The sequence below is a fragment of the Crocodylus porosus genome, unplaced genomic scaffold, assembly GCF_001723895.1.
Source record: "Crocodylus porosus isolate Cpor-Errol unplaced genomic scaffold, CroPor_comp1, whole genome shotgun sequence".
NCBI lineage: Eukaryota > Metazoa > Chordata > Crocodylia > Crocodylidae > Crocodylus > Crocodylus porosus.
This window is the reverse complement of record NW_017728886.1, coordinates 96266558-96276192: the sequence shown is the minus strand read 5'-3', so window position 1 is coordinate 96276192 and position 9635 is coordinate 96266558. Positions and strand designations below refer to the sequence as shown.

Below are 9635 nucleotides of genomic sequence, written 5' to 3'. Positions count from 1 at the left end.
ACCCTTACAGTGAAGTAGTTCTTCCTAATATCTAACCTAAACCTATCCTCCCTCAGCTTGTGGCCATTGTTCCTGGTGACTCCAAGGGGGGCCCTGGTGAACAGAATTTGCTGAAAAAGAGCCTGAAACTTAATAAATTTTAGTTGGACCTGGCTTGTACATCGCCTGTATAGTTTTATACTTTTATCTAATAGCTGATTGAATTGGCTTTAGCTGAAAGCATCAAAAAGCCCCACTGAAGCGCTCGATCTATCCAGATATTGTGGAGCCAGGTCAAAGTAACACGTTCCTTTGTTTGGTAAAGCACTTAAAAAACCCCAAACATCTGCAAGCAGCCTTACACAATAGAACATTGAATAGGATGTTCACTCCAGCTGTGGGGCACATAGGTTCAGTTCCTTTGACTGCATAAGCAGATCTGGACCCACCTCGCCAACTTCTGAGGAAAGTGCCCTCATCTCTACTTTACAAGTTATTCTGGAGGTGGCAATCCTTAGATTCTTCTCTTGATGGAGTAGGCAATGGAACCCAGGTCTCCTCATTTCATTTAGACTATTCTCTGTGGCTATACAGGAGCAATGGTCTCAAACTGCAGCAGACCAAATTTAGGTTGGAAATTAGGAAGAACTTTCTGATAGGGCTGTCCAAAACTTTGTTAGCAGATTCAATTCAGAGGAAATATGGCCTGATTCAGTGGCTGAATTGCTGAATCTGAATCTGAATCAGGAGCCTCCGAATCAATTCAGAGATTTGGCCATGGACTGTACAGGCAGGCAGTAGGCAGTGCCAGCAGGAGCAGCTGGGGCAGCAGCCGGATGAGCACTTGCTTGAGCTGGCAGCCCTGGGAGAAGCTGCAGCTTATCCAGTTGCTCCCCTGGCTGCCCCCTTGCCAAGACAAGGCAGGCAGGTGCTGGCAGCCCCGGGAGAAGCCACAGGGGCTAGCGGGAATGATGGGGGGAGCTGGGGGACTGAATCAGGAACTGGGGAATGAACAGGGGCTTCCCTCCAGCTCCGGTTCAATTCCCCAGTTCCTGGTTCGAACCCCCCCAGCTCCCTGATCATTCCCCCCAGAACCCATGGCTTCTCCCAGGGCTGCTGGCTCAAGCTGTGGCTTGTCTGGCTGCTCCCCTGCCTGTCCCTCCGCTGGGGCAAGGCAGGCAGTGCTAACAGCCCTAGGAGAAGCCTCAGGGGCTTTAGGGGGAATGATTGGGAGCTGGGGGATCAAACCAGGAGCTGGGGAGAATAACTAAGGGCTGGGAAAAGGAATAGGGGCTTCCCCCAAGCTCCCAGGAGAAGTAGGAAAGTACTTCTTTGTTCATCATTTCATGCAATACAAATTCCATTTAATGACAGTCACCATGCCTGTAGTCTAGAGCCCTGTGGATGCTAACAGCTACAGAAGCACAAGTGTTGCTAGAACACACTCCTGTCTGTATCCAAAATGTAGCTAAAGGCCATGTGTAGATGAAATGAGGGGCATGTGTGCACGACACTTAAAAGCAGGCTAAATGCTTTTGCACCACTTCAATGGTGTTGGTGTTTGCATGTATCAGCGGCATATTGTACATTAATTACTGCTGCTGTAGGAGATTTGGTGGTGTAATGAGCCTTAAATGACTCGAGGCGCAGCAGCTCAGGGGCACTGCAAGAAGCCTTGCAGGCAGCCTGGCAGCAGCCTGGGAAGGCAGGCTCTGCCCAAGAAAAGCAGAGAGATTGATCTATTATTTTTTTCCCTCCTGGAGCCTGCCTGCCTGCATGAGCTACAGGGGGGCCTGGTGCTTCCCTTCACAGCTGCAGTGCCCCCCCCCGGACTGCCTGAGCCGGGTGCCTGCGGGCTGCTGCTGCCACAGAGAGAAGCACCAGCCCCCCCTGCAGCCCAGGGACTGCTCAGCCTGCCAGCAGCTTGGCCTCCCCTCCCTGACGCCAGAGAGGCAGTTAAGTGTGGGGTGCGCACATGACACTGGGGTTTAAAAGGCCCTAAATTGAAGCAGTGGGTTTTTAAAATCCCACCGCTTCAATTTAGGGCCCCCGTTTCATCTACACATGCCCAAAGTTAGTAACATCTGAAAGCAAGCAGGCTAACTTAATATGGTAGATTTGTGACTGCCATGGAAGGCATATGACATGGCTGGAATGGAGTAGCTGAAAAATCAGGCCCTGTTATTTTCTCTGCTTCTTACCAACATATAACTGGCTGTATAGTTCCAATCGTGTATGGCCTTCTGTGGGTGCTTTCCGGATCTCCTGAGGCAGCTGATCTACTTGCAGACTGGCTTGTTTGACATTCCTCTCAGCATTGACTCGATGCCATTGGTCATCATTGAGTGGGTTGGGAGATCTGACCACAATTTCCACTGGGCCATTTCCAACATCAAATGAAAAGGACACTTCAGTAGTAGCTGAAATAAGCAGTGAAAAAAAAAATCCATACAGTTTCAGAAGCATGTTCACAGACAGAGATTTTTTTTTTTTAACAAAAGTATTCCTTAGTCATCAGCCTTTGGTTCCCTCCCCCCCAGCCCCAAGAGAATCTGAGTTCATTCAAAACTCCTTTACTTTGAAACAATCCAAATATACACATATTTATGGAAGATGTACTTTACTCTGTGGAAGATTTCTATAGAATTTGACAGAAATGAAAGCAATCTAGTTCTATAAAATGTAATAACATTCTTTAGAAATTACTTTAAAAGTATTAAAGCTTGTTAGAAATTGATTCTTTATTCCATTAAAAAAAGAAAAATGAAAAAATGTGCTTTAGACAACACATTCAGTAGACAATTTTAATTTTTAATCAATCACTCAACCTTTTGGTTTAGAGTTTTCCAATGAAAAATTAAACTTTTTGAGGGAAGCAGTTTCCATAAAACCTGTTTTGTGGATGAACTTTTTTATGGAAATAACTTGAGAAAGCATATTTTGACCACATATGATATAGATTAGGGCTGTGAAAAACAGCACCATTTCATTTCAACTTCCATTTCACCATTTCAAAGAGACAGTGTTTCATTTTGTTGTTTCATTTTGTTTTGAAGCACTGTTCTGTTTTGTTTTGTCGAAACTGTTCAGCTGTTTCGAGGTTTTGCCCATAGGCTATAATGGGGAATCATGAAAATGCCTAAAACTTTGGCATTTCTTGCCTGATTCAGACAAAACCTGCAGGGATGGTAGCCCCTTCTGAGGGCATGAACACTGCCAAGTTTCAAGAAGATAAGTGCAAAGGGTTCTGGGAAACTGCATCTCAAACAGTTGAAAGGAAAAGTTGAATCACTTGCTGGCAGTGGCAGCCTGCTGTCATCCTGCGCACAGATCTGGGGGCCCACACCCCCAGGGAGGGCTGTGGAGCTGTGCCAGACTCCTCCCAGAGGGCATGGGCCCCTGGATCTGCATGCAGGATGACAGCAGGCTGCTGCTGCTGGCTGGGACTGGCGCTGAAGCCAAGCAAGCCTGGCTTTGAAACTCGAAACATTTTAAAACTTTCAAAACATTTTGAGTGCCCTCGTTTCATTTCCAAGCCTTTTGTTCCATTTCAGTTCACTGTTTTGAGCTCAAAATGTGTCAAAACAAAACAGCTGGTGAAATTTTGCACAGCAGTAATATAGAGGGCTATAGACAGAGCTAGATATATAGAGCTAGGTATAGATATGGATAAAAGGTAGTTGTGAATCATGTCCTTTCTATAGATTTTTCCCCCCAAATCCATCTTATACATCTCTTAGGCAGAGTTATAGATTTCAATTAAATTATACTGGATAGTTAAAAAATGTACAGACTTTATAAATGTATTTTACACTCAATAGACTATTTCTACCAGTTGTTGCTCAGCAGGTCATATGATTGGTAATTACCACTAAGGGGACCAAAGAGATTAATGAAGCGCAGATTTTTTTGTTCTTCTTAAAAATATGATCCTGAATTTCCTGCTTTGATTTATTTAAAGTATCTTTAGCCTGCAGAATTATTATAGGATGCCAGAAAACCAGTCGAAAGTTTTGTCAGAAAATGGATTACTACTGATGATATTCACAAAGGAAGACTTAACCTACATGTAAGGATAACTTAGCCTTCCATCTGTTTCATTTTTCTTGGGTATAAAGAAACTGTGGAGGCAAATTCTGGAAGCTGTGTCATCTTTTTGAAAGATGTTATTATGCACCATAATATACAACTATGAGTATCCTAGTAGAGTTGTGTCACTGATGTTGTGTGTATTTCGTTTCCAGGCTGAGAGAGGCTTTCAAAACTGTACGCACCCAGACTGAGAAATTGCTAATAAAATATTATTACTATCATCTCAATAGACAGGCAACTAGATTCTGTGCATGAGCTAGTACATTTCCATGATGCTTTTTCAAGACTGAATTAAACAGTAGCCATTTTTGCCTTAATTCTAAAAGGCAATTTCCTAAAAAGGAATGCTTTTTAAAAGGAAATTTACTGTACAGGCAGTACTTCTTGGTTTTTTTTCTCTACAGATGAGATAAAGTTAAATTATATAGGTGATTAAGTACTGAAATAGCTACAGTTCTCTGTTACCTATAATACTGTTTCCTCTTTTGAAGGAAATGATTCTTATTGCATTTCAGCTCAGATGGAACTCCCATTCACTCCACTAGACTGAAAATCTCTACGGGCCATGACCTGGCTACACAGAGGTAAAGGTGATATTGTCTCACAGCTTCTAGTTTCAGGGGTTTTTGCCAACAAGATTAGGGCAAATTAGAAGTAAGAACAAAACCCGGAGGGTGCATCTACACGAGATACTTAAGACACAGTAGCCTAAAACTGCACAGAAGCGTGCTGGTCAAAAGAAGTGCTCATTGCTACTGCATAGCAAGTGTCACAAAAATACCATGCGCCGGCGCTGTTACTGCACATTTAGTTAGTACTTCATTAAGCAAGTACTAAACTAAATGCACAGTAACTACTGCACATTAATGAATGTGTAGACATGCCCAGCGAGTGGTTAATACACAAGAAGCATTCAAATTTGTCTTGAATTGTGGGTAGCTATGTTTCCAATGTGTCTGCTTTGAAGAAGTGCTTCACCTCTCTGCACTGTCTCATCTCATTTAATTACTTCCCAAAAGCTGTTTGTTTGTAATGCTGTAAAAGTAAGAATGGTGTGGCAGGGTTTACCTTATTTTTAGCCACTCATTGGTATTTCTGACATTGCTAGTAGGTGCCTAGTGAAATGCTGTCGAACATTCACTCATCAACCCTAGCGTAAAAGCCTCTAAAAGAACAATGCTGGGTTGATTGCCCTTGGTCTTCTGTGTGAAATCAGCTGTCATTTAAAAAAAAAAAAGATAATTATAAAGAGAAGGAGAGTGAGTTGGGGTGGGAATGATGACAATATTTCAGTAAGAAGGACCATGATTGCACAGCTTAGCTTTATTCATAGATTTAGATCAAGGTCTGTAGGGCAGCCTGATAAATATCTTCCGCAGGAAAATTCATACTTATCACAGAAAAAATATTGACTAGAACTTTTAAGCATGTACATGCACTGATAAAATTTGCAGGGATTAGCCCTAGATTTTTACAAATTCACCTTCTACCTTGAAAGGAACAAAAAGAAACATCTCACAAAAGGGGGCTTCTTATCACCTTGGTTTGTTAAAGCAAAAGAGGAATTAAAACAAGGGAACTGCACAATCTATGTAGTAGGCTGGTACACCCCGAAAACAGATTTAAAACAGCATGACATAAGACAGTGGAGCTTATATATATGTGTTGGGTTGCTGCCCTAAGAAAACATGATGTATAGCAACATATTCTTTAAGAGTAGGATAAAGTCTTTTACAAACTTCCAGCAACTTTTATTGCTGGTTTTTACATGTAAAGTAGCACGTTTTGTTTTAACAGATATCTGATTCCACATTCCTTGTGTATTCAGCTACTGGGATATTAGCATAGATGAACATCAAATTTATTCAGAAGTTCTACAGGGCTACTCATTTAAAAAGCAACAACTAATTTTATTCTTTTTAAAAAAGGCTCCCTTTTAATTCTCCTTATAATTAAGACATGGATCTTTGACAGTATGTATCACTACATATTTACCGGAGACACTGAGGCCTGCATTAACACCGGTTTTTTACGCTTTTTTCCCTTGAGTAGGTATGTACAATTAATCCTGGACCTGCTTCTCTCTTCAACAGTCTTCTCAAGATTTAGATAATTTTCTGCAACTTGTTCAGAAGGCACGTATACAACAGATAAAGAAAAATGTCCTTTTCACCACCCTTAAAAGATAGCAGCAGCATATGATTCAATTTCAATGATGTTCAGATAAAACCATTCAGTAACTTAGATATCCTTGACCTTTGTTCAAAAGTGGAATGGATACAACTTTCACTGTTTGGAAGATTCTCTATTTCGTGACGACTAGATGTCCTTCTAGCAGATAAACTTTAATCAGACACAAGCTATTGGGTTGAATACAGTCAGTAATGGTTTGAAAGTCTATGGCCTTTGTAATATAACAGGTTAAATTAAATAACTGAATTGTTCCTTCTGGCCTTAAAAAAATCTCTCTATCAATGAGATTTCCACTTTGTGTTCCAGTTCTCATGTCACCATTCTTCCAACTTATCTCTTCTGAGAACTTTCTGCTAGAGTTCTTGGCTTGATGATATTTTCTATAAAAAAACTGACATCAGGAAGAGAGATGTTGACAGACGGATGGTGCTCATAAGGCTGCCATATAGGAGAATGTGGGTCAGATAGGGGAGAAAGGAGGTTGAAATTCTCTGATCACACTGATATCCCACATGCCATAGTCTCTCCTGCTTCTCACTTTTCAGTACCCCGATTCTCCCTGGTGCTCTGTATGCAATGTATTTACAGACTTTTCTGCATTGTAAGATGATTTAAGTCAATTGGAACTGGGTGCCTAATTTACTGAAGTGATTTGACAATCCTGCTTTAAAAAACACCTTGTTAACCTTAAATAGAAAGAGGCTGACTTCAATTAGCTGCCTGTAATTCAGGAATAATTATAAATATAAAAGAAACATATGCTGATGCTATCCAGACCTCTGAGATGATACTTGCTATCTTTCCTGCTCCTTGCTTGTATTATTTAGTGAATAATTTGAAAACATTCCATGTCTGACATAAAATCTTCATCAAAATGGAATCAGAGCTTGTGGTAGAGGTGATATATTGTATTAGACCAACTAGATATTTGCAAAGAAAAGTCTTTATTTGCAAGCTTTTTGGCACATACACCATTCTTCAGGTACAGGAGAATGCAAAGATTGTAACATTTCTCCGAGGTGGAAATTAAGATTCATATTTCACAGGACAGCTGAAGGTGTTGTAAGATCTCCTGGTTGGAAAAATTCATTGTGTGCCGATTAGTTTCAGATAAAAGTTAGAGCAGTCTATTTACCTAGAAGTTGTCTCTTTTTTAAAAAGAAAAATCTGCCTTTAGATACTCTATGAAAGTAAAGTTCCAAATAGATGCGTAATCTAATATAGATTTTAGCTCAGAAATTGAGAGAGATGATTTTTTTTTATGTACAGACAGTCAAATGCAAGCATAGGAAAACAGGCTTTTTAGTCTAACTAAAAATAAGGCTGTGGTAAAGACATTTGTAATTTCAAACAAAACACCTGAAGTTTATGAGGTATGTTTTTTTTTTAAATCTTATTTGTTCAAATAACATCTTCAGAATGCATTTTTCTGTAACCTTTTCATTTAGAATTTTTGAAAGGATTTTACAACATAACAAACTAGCCAGAGGGGGGAAAAAAGAACAAATAAAAAATCTGCAAATTCAATACAAAGATAATGTTGCCTTCTCACTCATTTTTTTGAAGCTCATTTTGCTCACTGTTTGAGTTGGACCCTGAGGGCCACTGATTTTTTTTTTGTGGTGTATGCAGTATCTACATCTGAATACTATAAACTTGCAGTAAAATTACTTTGAGAATGGACTGGGAATTTGATCTATTAAAAGATGTTGCCCCTGTGCAATGAGGGCTGTTCTGTACTTTATGAATATATGTGTATGTTGTCACATTGCTTGAAAGATAAGTCTGTCTTCTATAAAAGCCACTTTGATATAGGTTTAAAAGATGCAATTTTAACATATTATTGTCCCTCTTTAAAAGCACTCTACTTGCTTCTTTCTAGAAAGTTGTTCAATTTAGAATGCTGATTCCTACTATTGGACCAATTGTTGGCATAAATACTAGCCCTTCAGTCTATTGGAACCCAGCCTGAACGTTTGGATCCATTTGAATGATAAATTCAATATGTTAAATTCCTCTCCCTCAGCAGCTATGTTTTGCTAAGACTGTTTCAAATGTATCTTAAACATTAAGCTGCCTGATTGAATAAGCACCCAATTTCTCGTTCCTTTGTTATCCTCTAGACTTGATAAGAATTCTGCTGTCGTAGTACTCTTTTCTGTGTTGAGCCCTTGAAGTGTTCTTAATCTGTGGTTCTGTTCTTAGATGTGTGATGCATTCTGGGGTACTGCATGATCTTGAAGCATAGCATGGGAAGACTCAGGGCAAAGATGGTAGGAAGCAGATGGGAACAAGTGAAAAACATTAAGGAAGTGTCAATGGATTTAAGAGCAAGGTGGAAAGGGCCAATGGATTTGTGAGTGAAATAAAAAGGTAGAACAAACTGTTCATTTATTGCTATGAAATGAAAGTAGCATCTTAACTCTATTTTTGACACCATGTAGAGCCTAAGTCATTAAGTATAGGCATAACACTCTCCCCTTCCACAACCCCAGTAATTTCAGTGAGAGATGAAGGAGCCCAGGCTGCAGTCCCATCAGTTTGCTGACAACACTCAACTCTGTCTCAGTCTTACCTGAATGTCATTTTGTTGAATGTTTGACTGTGTGTGGGTGAGACCCCAGTTGAAACAAAGGTAATACTGGTAGTTTGCAGGAAAGTAATGGAAACTATGGTGAGGGTTCTCTCTGTCCCTCATGCTGATGTTGTAACAAATGGCATTCAGTACCAGCGTGTGCAATAGAAGGATATATTGGACCCAAGAGCCTCCAGCAATGCTCTTTTCTGTCTCCATTTAGCGAGAACAGGGCTGTCTAACTTCAGCATGGCTGGACCTGCAGGCAGCATCTACATGTAGTCTGCGGGCTGTATACCACATGGAACAATGCTGCAGGGGTGCTATCCTGGGTATCCCCCTACCTGGTGAATGTGCCAGTGGCACTTAAGCTCCCTGCCCCTGCTACCTGTCTAAGGATCCCCATCCCACATGACAGGGTACGCCTCTGGGGTTGGCCATGGTACTTCTTGGTGTCTCAGCTACCCTGGGCTCACCTAATTTTTGCCCAGTTTTCCCCAAGCTACCACCTAACTTCACCTGCCACACCTTGATGGAAAGTTATTATAAAGTTAGGGAGACTGTCCCTTTGGACCAGGATGAGTGCTTAGGTGCCTTCAATCCTTTTGGTGCTACTTTCTATTTTTCTCTCTCTTTATATTAGGTTGATTGCCTCACAGGTTATCTATTCCATCATTCCATGGGCCCTCATCTTGGCCATGGAGTGAACCTCAGTTCTACCAGCTATGGCCTACTTGTGCCTTAGGGGCATCAATTCTGGCCTCCAGCTTCCCCCCACACCCATGTCATGGCTCGT

The 9635-nt window shown here is 40.9% G+C and overlaps 1 protein-coding gene across 1 annotated transcript in view; it reads right to left on the bottom strand.

Annotated features, from left to right (window-relative positions):
* The window catches only part of CNTNAP2 (contactin associated protein-like 2), a 1403431-nt gene that overhangs the window by 166428 nt on the left and 1227368 nt on the right, over positions 1-9635 (bottom strand). The window contains exon 18 of the mRNA XM_019535795.1: positions 2181-2399. Within this exon, the coding sequence (XP_019391340.1) occupies positions 2181-2399 (219 nt within the window). The remainder of the gene's footprint in view (positions 1-2180; positions 2400-9635) is intronic.